Source organism: Trachymyrmex cornetzi, unplaced genomic scaffold, assembly GCF_001594075.2.
Source record: "Trachymyrmex cornetzi isolate Tcor2-1 unplaced genomic scaffold, Tcor1.1 scaffold83, whole genome shotgun sequence".
In the NCBI taxonomy this organism is placed as follows: domain Eukaryota; kingdom Metazoa; phylum Arthropoda; class Insecta; order Hymenoptera; family Formicidae; genus Trachymyrmex; species Trachymyrmex cornetzi.
Genome location: NW_017300169.1, coordinates 4,693,072 through 4,709,954, shown reverse-complemented (window position 1 = coordinate 4,709,954; position 16,883 = coordinate 4,693,072). Strand labels below are relative to the sequence as shown.

General features: G+C 33.5%; 1 protein-coding gene across 2 annotated transcripts in view; it reads right to left on the bottom strand.

Annotated features, from left to right (window-relative positions):
* LOC108768841 (growth factor receptor-bound protein 14) overlaps nucleotides 1-16,883 on the bottom strand; it is a 349,214-nt gene that overhangs the window by 225,909 nt on the left and 106,422 nt on the right. The window contains exons 1-3 of one of the 2 annotated variants that reach the window (XM_018519477.1): nucleotides 15,814-16,205; nucleotides 1,614-1,780; nucleotides 723-879 (exon numbers count right to left, since the gene is read on the bottom strand). In XM_018519477.1, the coding sequence (XP_018374979.1) occupies nucleotides 723-879; nucleotides 1,614-1,780; nucleotides 15,814-15,871 (382 nt within the window). In that variant the 5' untranslated portion in view covers nucleotides 15,872-16,205. Of the gene's footprint in view, nucleotides 1-722; nucleotides 880-1,613; nucleotides 1,781-15,813; nucleotides 16,206-16,883 lie in introns of those variants that run through there. The other variant, XM_018519476.1, reaches the window with a different exon arrangement.

Below are 16,883 nucleotides of genomic sequence, written 5' to 3'. Positions count from 1 at the left end.
ACGGCCTCTCCAACCCCTTTCCTCTTTTCTCCCTTTACCCCTCACCATGCACACGTTATTTCCGATCTCGTTCCGAGTCGATGTCGTAGAGAAAATTTAGACGACTGAAGTTTTCTCATTGTGTTAGAGGCTCATTGACTCACCTTGAGGCTTCTCTTCGGCTTGATATGCCTCGAACTTTTAACGAATTATCTGTCTTTCACGAACGCGCTGATATTTTTGTAAATAAATTATTTGTTATCGAATTCTTGAATAGCTCTCGAGTGTATCACACGCAATAATCATATATATATATATATATATATATCGAATTAAACGTTTAATTCTGTAAATTCCATCCATTATGTTTGGGTATACGTTCATCACATTTGTATGAATTACGCATGCATTCCAATAATATAAATATAAAATTGTACATGTATACATAATACATACTATGATCAAAATGTACAGAATATTTTCATATTTCTCTAAAAAAAATTTAATGAAAAACTAACAATTTCACGAATAACATTCTATAGCGAGTAATCGTTACAATCGTAGACTTTAGAAGTATGGTCGATGACACATTGCTATTCGCACGTGAGCACGAAGCATAGAATATACTTATTGATTGATTGTTAACTACATTTCCGAGAGAATACATAGGCATTTGAAATAATCGCGACAGAAATATCACACATTACGATATTATTTTTCGTTATGTTTATATTATTACATACCGATTCCCAGTTTCGGCCACGTTTCGATTATCGACCAGGCTGCGCCGATCGTGTTCCTCTTGACTTTGAGCAACTCGCACAGGTCGATCGTTCGTAGATTTTTCTCCACGACCACGGTCGTAAAAGAATGATCGTTGTTATAAAACCGCAATTCTTCCTAATTAAATAAACATTGAAAAGACATTAAATTCATTAAATAAACAATTGAATTGAATTGGATACAATTCAATTAATTAATCAAATTAAATTAATTCGCAGTCTTTCTCTCTTATAAACCTCTTTTAATTTATCTATTGCATCGTAAATAAATTATAAATATTTTGTTTTATATAATTTATATTTTGTTTTGTAATCAAATAAATTTACATAAATGAATAAATCAATGATAAATTTTTGTTTTATAAAGATATGAGAAAAATTTGTATTATACTTTAATTATTGCGTCATATTTATGAATTCTATTATATTTATTTTCATTTTTCAACATAATACGTAGATTCCACTTACGTAAATTAAACACAATATAAAAATTCACTATTTTATACTCATTTCCTCGATTTTTCTGACTACACATCACATATTTGTTATAACGACATAAAACTATCATTTTTTAGTTATTTACATAAACAATGGAAACATAAAGAAAAAAGTGAAATATACTTTAAAATACATACTTTTATTCCCCTCTATAATCAATCAGTTATTACATCAAAATTACATTTCGAAATTAATATTAGCAAATTTTAGTAATTTATAAAATATTTCAACTTATTTTTTTTTTTCTGGAAAACTTAATTTTTTAGCTGTGTCATTGTGTAGTGAATGAGTAACATTTAATCAAGAAATAATAAGACAGACAACGTAATATTTAAAGCGCAAGATAATACATACCTGTCTTTCACTGTCTATCATATCCTGGTCACTTCTTCGACTCCTTCGCATCGTGCTGTTGAGTTCGAAGATCGTGAGATTGGAACCAAGCCGCTCATAGCTTGCGGCTCGGTTACTGGGCAGCGTTGAGCTGCTGTCGATGCAGGAGCACATCTTCGGGAGCCAATCTGTAAGGGCCGAAGGAGATACTAGAGAGAGATTGGTATGACGTGTCGTGATTAACAAATAAAAGAGAAAAGGGCTACATGACTTAAAAAATCGCAAAGAATGTCAATCCGTTAAAAACGCTAAATCTACTATATAAATATACTGGCAAAGAGGCGTAAGAGCGAGCCCGCTGTACTAAAGATCTATTTTACAACTTGGGCTTCACAGGATCTACATAGTCGGGATGGAGCCACTACATTATCGATGAGTGAACGTGGCCCCCTCTCGTTTCAAGAGACACAAAAGAAAAAAAAAAGTAGTGTTCAAACATTAAGGACAAAATGTAACGTCGTGCTGTGAAATCGCAGCATTTCTCGGGCGAATTTTTCGAATAGCAATAACTGTACGTTGGAATATCGAGGCGCAGGGATATAAGGTAGATAAGTGACTACACATGTGCTGCGACATTGAAGACACGTTGTGCGTAGTGCGTGAGTCGCGTTTTATCTGCGAGCCGTTGTAACGCGGATATTTACACCTCGCGGAGGTCGCGCGCAATTGCTTCGTCGCCGCGTTGCCTTCTCTCTCTATCTCTCTCTCTCTCTTTTTCTTTAGAATGACTATGATATATCAAATATGAGTCGTAGTAGAGTCGTACAAGAGTCGTTATCGCTAATCCGACGAATTGCCGTAGGCAGATACCTTTACAGGCCATGCGGGTCAAATTTCCAATATAAACCGTTGGGCGGTCGAGTGATTTCAAGCAGGAAATACCGATACGTTATTGAGATAAATCGATCCTATTCCTGATTCTCTCTAACTATTTAGGATCCACGTTATCATACAAATTTACATAAATCGATTAATGTTACGAAAAAAGATTTTAAATTATTGTTATATATAAATAAATTGCATTTGGATATCATTAACTCTTCTATTATATTAAAATTTTATATATGTAGATAAAGCAAAAGGAATATTTTTATAAATAAATAAATAGAAGTTTCATTAAAAATATTGTTTTAATAAAAATATTTTTAACAAAATATATTTAAATAATAATTTTATTAATTCTTATGACAAAAATGAAAAAACTGTAAGTAAAAATCGATGTATGATCAAACAAAAATACAGTGTACTTGATGCATAAGAACAAACGGATCATTTGAATATTTATATATTATTGTAATTTTTTATAAAACTTTTTACTAGAAATTAATTTAATTTGTAGCATGAAACTGATACAAACATACATAAATGGAGAAAAATATTACAAAAATTATAAATTTTATATTTCATAATATTTATTCAATGATTTTACATAATTAACGATATATTATATATTCACTTAAAATTAGAGATTAATTCAAAGACCGTCGATTAATATTTTTTCTCATAATTTTTCTTCATAATATTTTGTAGAATCTCTACTTCACAAATTTATTTTTGCCTTTTTCCAATCGTTCGTTCAATACACGTTTGCAATCCAATCGAAGGACTTTCTCCGGTTAGCTCGAATGCGCAAAAGTCATCGTCACCATGTCACAAAGATACCTTGAAGAGATGAATAGCGCCTTAATAATCATTCTTCTGTCCCATATCCGGACTGTGTCGTGACGATGCAACAGCAACAAGAATCCACGTGTATAATATACATACAGTGAGAGCAAAAAGTATTCGTACAAGGAAATTTTTTATAAAAAAAGTCTTATTTGTAAACAATAAACATTACTTAGCAATTTTATACAATAAACATATTCTGTTCTAACATAAAAAAACGAGCTTCGCTCCTTGTATTCCTGATTCTAGAAGCTAAATTTCTCGATTGTACGAATACTTTTTAAGCATCCAAACAATAGAATTTTTTATTTTCGCTTATTTTATAGATGATATATTTTCGATAATTAATACACATCTTTTTGGTACATATATAATTTTAAGAAACATACAGTCTATTTTATTCTTTATGAATAAATTATTAATTACGTAGCAAGAAATGAACGTCGAATCGACGTCGAATTGGTGTTGAATCATAGTATCAATATTGATTCGACATCAATTTGATGACTCATTTCTCGCTGAATAATATTTACTTTTTAAAAATAAGATTTTTTTTTAAATATTTTCTCTGCATCAATACTTTTTGCACTCACTGTATGTGCCAGCGTCGACACTCGACACGTCCATCGAATTCGCCGCGAATTAACGATCATTTCCACGAAGGATCAATAACAGATACAAGACGAAGGAAGAAGCAACAACAAATCTATAAACTAATCGATATCACGCGAAATCTTGTAAGAATAGAACTCAAAAATTTGTCTCATTTGTTCCATTTGATTAATAAGATTTTTTCGTGAATTAACATTTTAATTATAAAGTAATTTACATTTTAAGAAATTATAAATAAACTATTGCAATACAAGTAAACAAACTATAAATAAATTATGAGAAAATATACAGAATATTCCATGACAAAATTTTATGAAGTTTTAAATGGAATAATTTTATCATCAAATTATTAATACAAAGCCAGAAGTTTATCGGGCATCGTTTTGTATAAACCCGGAGGAAAATCGACTGTAATTGCAAATTATGAATCTCGCTAAGACTGCTCAAAATCCCGATGACGTTTCACTGTATTATCACGAGATGATAAGAAATGTAAAATGCCTGCAGACTATTTCGAGATTCCTAAATTATCGCTGATAATGGTGGAAAATCACTAATGCATTCACTCGTATTGCAGCTACGTCTGCACTTCCATTTTAAAGAATCTCGACTTTTAACGAATCAACGTTTTCGTTCAAATAAATAAATATACAGAAACCGAATCTGTCGTGAAACATGTCACTTGACTAATTAATTCCTATTAATATTGTACATTTAAATTTTTCGAATAAATTTATTTGTTTGATCTAAATAACCTTTTATTACTATATGTATTATTTTTGAGACTTCCACGAGAATTTTTTATACAAAAGCATGCGTTTTGCGGATTGTATCGAAATCCATTATTAAAATGCCAATGTTACATAAACATTGCAGTTCACTTCATGAGGGCAAAGATCAGTCTGAGCTGCTTCTCCGAGGGATCCCCCTTTATATATATATCTACGCTGTTTAAAAATAGAAGGGGGAGAGGGGGAAAGTAAAATGGAAGTAGCAGAGAAAAGGATATATCTTCGACGACAGAGAGAACGATCTTTATTCTACTTATGTTATAGTCATTAACTCTCTTTAAGTTATTGAGATATTTCTGTATCTCTATAGCTTTTCTTGGAAAGTATAATAATAGTGATGGCGTAATTGTTTTATTAAACAATATTTAGTATCCTTTCTCAATGTTGTCTTCTGATAATGCTAACTATGTGATATATTTTAATCTGACGTCCACGTTGATGTTCTTTCATCCATAGATTAACCATTCTCCCGTCGTCTTTCCAGTGTATACTTGTTCGCAAAAGCAAAATATTTATTTTTGCGGAATTGAGGAGGTCTTTGGTCTTTAGAATTTCTCAAAATTTATCCAATCTTTTTAAGGGATTTAAACTTTAAATTCTAAGGGGTTTAATTAATATCGATTTCCATCAGAGCAAGCGAATAGCATTCGCGGACAGGTAACTAACATCCTTTCCAAAGTCAAACCTTCATCATCCCAATATCACTAGAGCGATTTTTCCTCTAATTGTAAGAACTGAGTAAGGATACAAATATCATCGTGCTTTCAATCGATAAAGGCGATACAACAGTAGTCATGAACACATCAGACTACATAAAAAAAAGATCCTAGTGAAAAGAAGTAGTATTCTCGGTAAGAACACTAAAATCCACACACATCCTCAAATCAGAGAGCCGGACTAAATCGAAATCGGAACCGAAAACTGTTTCGGAACCTTTTTTTTAGTGAACCGAAACCGAAACCGTATCCAAATTTTGTAAAGTTTACAATATCGAAATCGTAACGGAACTGGTAAAATTTTATGGTTTTTTCGATTCTTTTTTCAGTTCTTAATTTTTTAATTATCCTTGTTCTTAATCTTTGTTCTACCCGTTCCTTCGTCCAAATCACCAACATTCAATCCAGTATTACCATCGCCAATTCTCTTAACAACCGGAATGTATAAATACCTCCAACACCTCATATGATATAAGAAATCTGACGGGATCGCGAGATGTATTTGATGTAAACGTTTTTAAAGATAGTAGCATTTCTTTTATTTAGATCTTCCTCACCAACATGTTGCAAGAATTTATTCGAAGTCATGAAAATCAAGAATACATATGTAGGCTTTATGTAATAAGTGAGATCTATCCATAAGAATCAAATAAGTTTTAAGAAAGGACTGAGAGAAATATGTTTAAAATATAATGTTCACGTAATTTTTATTCAGAATCATATGATCAGTTGACGCCTCTCTTCGACTAAGCTTTCTAGATTGAACGGGTGAACACGCTCTCTCTCTTTCTCTCTTTCTCTCTTTCTCTCTTTCTCCTCCTCCTCCTCCTCCCCCTCCTTCTTCTTAATAGACTAAATTAAAAAAAATAAATTAAATAAAGCGAGTAAGTAGAACCGAAAAAAACCGAAAGACCGTAATTTTTACGGTTTCGGTTTTCTTTACTGGTAAAAAAAAACCGAAACTGAAACTGGAACATTTATTTGATATCATATACCGGAACTGGAACCGAATCGAAAAAACCTTTCGGCCCGGGTCCCTGCCTCAAATCAACACTAAATCTACAAATCCTCTCCCACTACAACTATACGGTCTGTCCAAAATACACAAATCTAATATTTCTCTCAGATCAATTGTCAGTGCTGTAAACTTTCCAACATTAGAGCTCTAGATGTACCAGAGTAACTCAAGCCGAGTACCGACAACTTTTCTATTGGCTGTTTCGACTGCTATTTCTGACTGACCTGATAGTTTATCATTTAATAAGTGTTTAGTAATTCTTTAAGGGCAAACATGGCAGACTTCTGCGCTACTATGGTACATTAAAGCTCTATATATACCCATCCTGCTTTCTAGCACAAAAACTTCTACACTTCGTAAAAAAATCCGTAGAGAAATCCGAATTATAATTCAATTTCATATAAAAAAATCGAAAAAATTCGATTACATCCTACAGACATGCTTGTGTGTTACGATGCAGAATCCCTTTTCATACAAGTTCCAATTAAAGACACACTAGACATAATCAACAAAAACAGAAGCCTCTCTCTACAAAGTTTCCTCTCAATTAGCACTGCTTAATAGCTATATACTTCTTCTATAATAACCAATTCTATAAATAAACTTCAGGATCAGCAATTCTCCTCATTCTCCTATAATTGCTAACAGCTTCATGGAAAACTTCGAGAAAAGTCATACGAAAAACATCTAAGAGACCACAAGTCTAGTTGCCATTATGTACATGATACATTCGTGATTCAGAGACACAGCAAATTTGAACTCCATAAATTCCTTATTTTCTTCAACAAATAACATCCCAATTCTCTTCACTATAGATGTAAAAGAAGAGGCTTCCATTTTTAGTTCTTATTATTAAAAAAACTAACAGTACGTTAGATCATCAAGTGTAAAAAACTTCTAGATAAATATCTACATGTGGAGTCACACCACCACTTAACACAACGAAAGTCAGCAATCAACTCACTTGTGTGTAGAACAAACACACACACACATAAAAAAAAAAAGATAATAAATCCTACTACATGAGACAAAAAATCTTTTCCATCTTCCTGTACGTTAAATAAATAATAGATCAGATAGATAGGATACTAAATAAGCACAACATCCGAACTATCTTTAAACCACCTGAAAAGAGAGAATAAATTTTGAGATATTCTAAAGACCAAAAACTTCTCATTCGGTTTCACAAGGATATATCAAAATATGCTCTCTCTTGCGGAAAAGTATATATTGGAGTGACCGGGTGAATGGTTAATCTACGGATAAAAAAACATCAATGTTTTGTCAGATTAAAACACGTCGCACAGTCAGTATTATTAGGACACAACATTGAGACAGGACGCCAAATACTGTTTAATAAAACATAGTAAGATGTAGTAATGGCTACAATAACAACATCATACTTTCGAAGAAAATACAGAGAGGCTATAGAGATACAAAAATATTCCAATAATCTAAACAGAATAATAATAGCTATAATATAAATAAAATATGGAAGATCATTCTCGAGGTCATCGAAAATTGATCGACCCTTGCCCCTCCTATCACTACTCTTCTTTCCTCTCTCTCCCACTTCTATCATTAAACAACATGAAGGGAATTCTTCGAAAGAGCAGTTTAGTATCAGGCTGCTCTTTGTCTTGATGAAATAAACTGCGATGTCCATGAAACATTGGCATTCTAATAATGGATTTGGACATGGAGGTAACTCGTGAAACGCATAGTTTCATTATAACATTATTTCTGATATTTATGTAAAGTCATAGAAGTTTTAGAAATGTTTATTTTCAAAACCATACTTGAAGCTAACAATCAAATTGCAATTTCAATGAGTGCAACGTAATAGTCAATGAAATAATTTAAAAAAATAATTTCATTTTATATATTTTGCGAACGCACAATCGCGAAAGGAATCTCTGTTGTGGGATTCGAAAACGCTGAGAGTAAGCCCAATCAGTGGAAGATAACCGAGGGCACATGCTCTCGAATTAGTGTGCTGCGTTGACCGTTTATTGCGGCAATTAATTAACCCGCAATAGCTCGGTATGCGATACATAAATGCGCAAAGCGCATAATGTCGAGCGCCGCCATTGCAGCCTGCTCTATGCGACATTTCCGGATAACACGAATGAATATGCGTAACATCTGCTACTAATCTAATGACAAATTTTTATAAAAATAAAATAGTGACTATTAAAATATTTCTTTCTTTCCTTTTTATTTATTGTACTTTCCGATCTGTTTTAATTCTTGTAAATAAACTATAATAATAAATTTATGTAGAATAAATTCTCATTTTTTAAACAACAAACAATAACTAATAAACAATAAAAACTAATTATTTTATAAATTATTGAAAGTGAGGATATCTCACTCTTTTTATAAGAAAAAAACTATTCTTTTCCTAATTCCAATATGTACGTATAAAAATCATCGTGAAATTAGCATTAAAAAATTTTTTCATTTTCGTGTAATATATGTGTTTCCAGTTCTACCCTGAACATTTTGTTGAACTCTAATAGTTATTAATATTTAACAATAAAATAAAAAGTATGTTGCAAATATCTGAAATAGATAAATCTCTTTACAAGTTCAAGTAATTATTTTTAACACTCAAATCGATAAAATAAAAAAATACAAAAGTTCCAACAATTTTTCGAACAGTTGAAAGTATTCAAAAATTCCACGAATACAAATTTTTGTCGATAATTTGATATTTTCTCAAGAGTTCTATTTCACAAATTTCGAGTTTGCAAATTAAAATTCATCGATTCTAATTGAAATAAAAAAGTTATAAATTTTCGTAAAATAAAAACGTGAAGTAGTCATTCCACATTTTTATATGCCTGTTGTTTACGTTTAACTTTTTGTGAAACGGATATAAAAAAAACACGAAAAAAACTCTCTTTGGAGAAGAGCCAGAACTGTATCAATTACATCAAAATTCTAAAAATCTGCCAAGAAATTATGTAAAGCGTTTGTATGTAATTTGTACATCATATAATGACGTAGTTCGCAAGTTTCACAATCGCAACCTTGGCCTACTTGCGTCTCTACCTACTGACATACTATATTATATCCCATTCTGTTGTCATTTTGTTGCTTCTTGCAACAATCAGCCGGTCGTTGCATATCCATATCCGCAACCGCAACCTCGAGTTTTGAGAAACGGACATAAAGTACAGAAAACATTAATTAAACTCGCGCAATTCTTAATGTACATACTACAGTACATTTCTTTTATGGACCTCTTTTATGGATTTCTTGACATCCAAAACATTTATAAGTAATTAAATAAATGAAATTAATGTAATATTGTATTTTATCGAATAACAATACGTTTGATCAAACTTTTTAATTATTCCCAAAAATCACCAATTATAAACTTTATAAAATTTCTCAATGTATAAATTGTTTTAGAATTTGAATTTGCATTGACGCACAAACATTGAGCTATGACACGTATTCAAATATCTCGCGCGTGTTCTTAACATAGAGACACTCCGACACATGTCTCCTGATGAACCGTCTTCGAATGGAAATATCGAAGCAAACATTTTTTGCTGCATCTTTCAAGTCTCATCAAACTGAAACTTTGTCAGTAAATCTTATTTATGCAGATGTAAAAAGCAAGAATTATTTATTCTTCATATTTTCTTTGAGTCCCGATTGTCATATTTCCAAATGTTCGTGCAACAAACAACGGGGATTCCTAATCACCGTTATCAGTCACAGCATTACCTCGTGGATATCGCAAAGATGCTTCAGATACTTCAGCATCCCGCTTATAACGTTTCTCTCCACCACATTCATAAGCTGCAAGCCTTGGTATGCGGGCATCTACCTGTCACGATGACGAAACCGGGTCGTTCCATAAGCATAAGCCGGAACGTGCGCAGTCGCGAGAAAAATAACCGGCAATAATGGAGAGAAACTTGTCTCTCGTGCCTATCTCGTTCATTTATTGTCCATTGCGGGATTTTATTTATTTACAAAAAGACTTTAACAATCGAAGGTAGAATCGATAAGTGCGTTGAAAAGACAAGACTGTTGATCACCGTGAAATTATACCGCGATAAACGAGAATGTAAACCATTCTTATCTTTATAGAAGAATTCATGAAAGTGTATGAAGACAACAAGACGTATTATCATGGAAGAAAATGAAAATGTCAATACAATGCATACGAGAAACGATTGTTATCGTATGTCTGTCGTCATATATTTGCTGCAAAATAATTCTTTTTTACGTTTTTCTTTACGTTTTCACACAATAATAATTTCCATATGTCGTAAACAGTAGAACGACAATCGTACGGTAAACTAAAGCATTCTAGTTGCCTAGATATTCGCGATCATAATCTGTAAACCGGGATATCTACATTGACATAAAGTTTAAATGAGAGACTCGAACCGTGTATCGAGAGAGTCCAAACTCGCCGAACTGAAACTCCAATGTCCATCTCGCCGTTATCGCGGCAAAGCAAATATTTCGGAAGAGAGGAGACGGCCTATGCAAGGTGGATCGATAAGAACCAAGGCAAGCCAAGCTGACTAGGTCGAGCTCGAATGTGTTTTGGCGGCTGTCCTGATTCGCATTCTCTGCACATACGCGGCCCATGTAAAATTTTCAGCGTTCCCGCTTCTTCCGACGTAGAACAGCAAGAAACTGCACGGCTATGAACCGTAAACATACGATTGTATAAATATCCGCAACATTGTGCCAAACACCTAATATTTAATGTTTATCCAATATTCAATATTTTCAATGTTCAATTCGCGCAAAGATGCATTCTAGAACAACGTAATTACGAGAATCGTTAGAAATTTGATTATTAATGTACATCATTTGCGAGAGATACTATTCAATAATGTATTACGAAGTTAGCGTGCCATGAATAATCTACTTTCTTCTAATGTCCTTATATAAAAACACAGAATTGACATGAAATATGCAATCTGTACTCGAAACATTTCTCATGTGCTGTAGACAAAAAAAAAGGAAACTTTTGAAAGTTTCAAAAAATGTTTCACTCTTTGCAGCATTGATTTCTTTCATAATATTGGAATTGAATACTGACCGCAAAAACACAAACTACAATTCATACAAAAGATACAATTTTAAAGAGATCATGGCATTTTAAAACTTTTGAAAACAAAATCTCTATAAATACATATAAAAATTACTTTAGTATAGTAGTTTAATAAATACAGAAATCCAAAAATTAAAATACTTTAGTTTAATAATAAATTAAGAAATATCGAGAAATTCTTTTAAAAGAATTCCCTAATTGTTATTGAATCTCTCCGTGAAAAACAATTGCTAGTATGCTAGTATGTTAAATTTCTAGAAGAACGATAATTTCGAGAAAAGAGTGCGGGATTGCGAGACAAACTTAGGTTCCGCAAGACTGAACTGTTGCTTTTTCGCGGCAGGATATTATAAAGATATCCGGTACTATAACTTAGCCATGCGTCTCGCGGGCTCGCATAAATAAAAGGCGATGGTCCGGTCCGAGAGGTGTAATCATGAGCCATAACTCGATATCATTGCCAACCGATCGCAGGCTGCAATATCTTCTTTCTCTCTTATTCTATACCATATATCGCTGCGCTGCGTCGATCTTTCTAAGTGCGTGCCTCGCATCAGTTCGTATCGTTCGTTACTTCGCTCGTTTGACCCACTGACATTGCTGCTCATTAAACTCATCATCCCACCAATATTACTCGACAGAGAAAAAAAAAACCGTAAATATACGAATGCCTTGCCGACATCCAACGTTTCGACTTTTGCGTTTCACAATAAGAAACTACAAGCTACAGCTGTCTTCGTATCAAGACATTGACAGTGATTATTGATCGTTTGGAACCTTCGAGGATGAAGATTTAAGGAGAGAAGTTTCAGTCGATCGAAAATTACATCAGCATCACGTAGTAGTCTGATAATCGAGTAAGGGATTTACGAGGCAGAGTCAATTTAATCCCGGGAATACGACGGGCTTTTACAATCATTTAAAAAAAAAACAGAATCGTCGACCGATACTCTTCTGGCAACGAACAAGGACGACTGGCTGTACGCCAAGACCACTGTCCGTCCCGAAAAAAAGAAGCGATCCGTTCAGGCTACGATAGTCTTCATCTTCCTCGTTTTACGAACCATGCATTGTCGACTTCCGGAGACAAGTCGGTCCACGAGACACTCACTCGAGGGCTCTGCACAAATTACGTTTTCAAGCGTTTCAAGTACCGCGAAGCCTGCCTGCCGAAAAATAAATCTTAGGAGCTCCGCACAATAAAAGGAACAAGGAACAGAGAACAAGAATTTCAATCAATCAGAAATCATATATTGTGGAATACAAAGTTTCTGATAGGTTGAAATTCTTATCTCTGTTCTCTCTGTTCCCTGTTCCTTTTATTGTGCGGAACCCCTTACTATTCGCCAAAATGGATTTCGTTATATGTATATTGTGGGCCTCCCTCCCTCGATTTGTAGCCAAAATGATGCGATTTGACAGATGAAACAATAACAACTTGTCAAGGATCTGAGCAATCGCTCATCACTCTGTTCTCTACCGCGATTTATCGACCTTCTGTCTTATACATCGACAAACGAGTTTCACGTTCCTCAAGGACGTATTACGTGAAAACTTCGATCGCGCATTACTCCTAGTCATATTAATGAACTAGAAAGCCAGTTCGTGGTGAGATTCATAAATACCATTCGCAAACGTAATTTTCTTTCGTTGAAATTAACGCCGTAAGTAGTCAGAAAAAATTGTTAAGAGACAAACAAGTGAAAGATCGCTCTATTCGAAACGAAGGCGAATTCTAGAAAAGTTCCACATTTCTTTCTTTATAAAATATCTTTATATACATAAATTGCTAATTTTATATAAGCTTTATATATCAAAATTTTTTCCACTAAACTCAGAATATATCAATAATAAATATAATTTCCATCAGTAATAATTAAATTATATTTCACTTAATCTTTAATAATCATGAAAACTTTTAAAATTAATTTTTTATATGTATTTCGCAAATTCTAATTCAGGAATTCAAAAGAAAATAACATAAATCGTTTATTTAAAAAAAACAACTGAATGTTACTCTAAGAGAGAGAGAATTGAACGATAATATCTACAAAACCTAAAGTTCCAAATGCGAGAAACGACTTTAAAATCGCGCGAAAGTTCACGCAGTTAATCCTAACCGGAGACTTAAACAATTGTAAAATTTTGCGTGACGATATCTCAAATTTGAGAGGACACAAACATAAAATATTACAAACATAAAAATGCATCGGTTCCTATTTAATTTAATTATTAAATAGATATTTATAAACGCTATACGATTGGAAAGTTCATCGTTGCGAAAGTCAGCTCAAGGACCACCATGGAATATATCGCAAGGAGCTCTTTACGCAACGATCCATCTATCCTGTCTTTCACCATCCATTCTTTTTCGAAACCAAAATCTAAAATCCACGTGATGCTACCCGAACCGATTGAAAATATACGGTGCGCAAAAAGAATCATGATCGTGTGACGCCAACAAAATCTCGAGGTCGCAATCAAATGTCTCGTCGATTGCCGCGCGAAAATTATAAAAATAAATAACTCGCAAAACAACACATGATTATATTTAACTATACATTCGTACGAAATCATGATTATTCGACTCGTTCTATTTTCATTACTGTTTTCGTTTCAAGAAAATATATTCGTGTAATGTACGTGTAATTTACGGAAATATAATTTATATTCATGTAATGGTAATATATTTACGAAAATCACATAAAAACAAAAGATACAAATCGATAGTAGAAGTAAAAATAATCAAATGGATTAAAGATCAAATATCTTCGTTTTAGTTTCAAAAAATAATGATAAGAGAGATTCGAATAATATGATAATAAATTGGAGAATGAATTACGCCACATCATTTTGAAATATCAAGTGTGTGTGGATAAAAGCGCTTATAAGATCAAAGAGTATTAAATTCATCAACGGCATTAAATTGTAAATATATGCGTAAGTGTACACTTTAGATTATGACGATAAAAATACATTTGTATTGTTAAAACAAAACTCAAATCCATTACCATATGTATTTTCGAATCTTCGATATTAGTTCTAGTTTAGATGATAATTGGATCTCACAGATATATACATACTTTACAAAATAACCAACGAATCTGTTTCTCTTCAACGAGATGCCAAACTGACATTATTAAAGCAATCGATGTATTGCATTTTCTAAAATATCGCGAAAAATTTTCCTGAGAAAATATTTTTCGAAACATCGTGGTCCACCTGTGCCAGCAATTCTTACAGTGGTACCTCGATACTCCGAATTTGAAATACGGAAAATCTACGAACGAATATAGGTCTCACAAAGTCGAAAGCCTTTTATTTATGAGTCCAGATTTTGATGACTTTAAAATCGAAAAATATATTATAAAATAACGTAAAATAAAAACATTCAAAATTAAAATTAATATAATCCCATATTATTGACTCTATATATTCGCGTAAATTTATGATATAATATATAAAATTTATTAAATTTATCGATTTCAATCTTAATGAATTTTTTTCCAATTATAATTCTCTGTTTTAATTTTCAGGACAATTTTTCTTCGTTTACTAAGAGCAAAATTGTAATTAAAGTTGCTCTACGTGGATTTAGATTTCTTTCTAATAACTTATACATATGTTTCTACACTCGAAAGAAATGAAAAGATATGTAGCATACACAAACAAAAATCTCTGCAAAAAATATCCTCTACAATATAGTGTTAATATCAAAAGGGACAAATAAATGTCATCAAAATCTGGGGATGCTTCGCATACAAACATCTCTCACGGTAAAATATAAAGCGAGAGAGACACATGATATGGAGCGTCGCGATTTCTCACTGGGTGTTCGCAATTGTCGACGCCCACGGACGGCAAGCACCGTTGTTTGTTGGTGCGTCTAGCAAGATCGCATATCTACGCATTTCAGTTTGCACGTAGGAGATACTTTCCCTGTAGGTCGCGTCGCCCACTCAGAAGAATGTGCGATAAATAGAAGCACAGCGCTAATTGAGATTAAAAACACGACGATAAAAAATAAAGTTACTCTCTCAAAGGTGGAGTATCGCATGACGACAACGTTTGTTTTTTTATTGCCGAGCATTTTTTTACACGACCCTCGATAATCATCCGAATATAGCAACGGTAATGAACGTTATTTTCTTTCTCTTTCTCGAGAAAGGTAATCAGATAACGCACGACCGGTGGGTGTGCTCGCACGGGTCAGAAATTATCACGCCATGTGGCGAGTAAGGACAAGAGATGGTTGGATACTCACGGTGTTGCGTGGGATAATTGTTGTTGTTGTTGTTGGACAGGAGCCGTTGGTAATCCATGTTGCGCCAGACGGCGATGATACTCCGCAGCAAAAACGTCGCCTCGTTGCGATTTTCGTTTCACGCACAAGAATTCGCACACCACAGTTCTCACACGGTTAACACCCCCCACGTTCGGTACACATCAACGACGGAGTCCGCGGAACGAGAATGTTCTTCACCGTGCCAAGTGCGACGCGATATTACAAGTTTTTGTCATCCGTGTCGTTTCACGAAGGGCGCCAGCATGCTTACGGGCATTCTCGCGGTGCTTCACGTTTTATTGACAAGAATCAAAGGCCACGATCTTGGCTTTCGAAGAATATTCAAACCAAACTGCGCAGATGTCCGAATGGATTCGAAACCTAAATCGTGAGGTTGAAGAGACGAAATAAGACACGGCATTCCAAGATTTTTCTTATATTTAGAATAGATTAGATAATAGCGTTGATTCACTGTATCGCAAAAGTGTACTAAATTTTTGACCTATCGCGATTTTGATTTTCGATGGTGGGGGGTCCAGGTTAATGGGGGTAGATTTTTCTTATATTTAGAATAGATTAGATAATAGCGTTGATTCACTGTATCGCAAAAGTCATAGATTAGATAATGTTATTTTAAGAAGATCCCACATTCTAACAGTGAATCTAAATCCAGGTGAGTCGAAGCAATCGAGAACAGGATAGATCTTTCAGAGATGAAAAAAATCTGCAAGTCGCAAACGATACCTACTGCGTCGCGAGACTTAATTCTTTTATCGATTAAACTGTGCGATATACGTGGCTTCCGAGTAATAGTGAAAGAAGGTAACGAGAAACCGAAGCGGGAGAAACCAAAAATGTTGATTTTGTAATTATATTCGGAAAATCATCTCACAAGGAAACGATTCGTAAACAATAAGAATCTTATTAGACCGTACATACGAGAACACAGCCAATAAGAAATAAGAATTAAAGACCTATGACGATCGAAGCTGGATTTTTGATGCTTAAATAATTCAATGTGAATTGTATATATTTACATATATGTACCA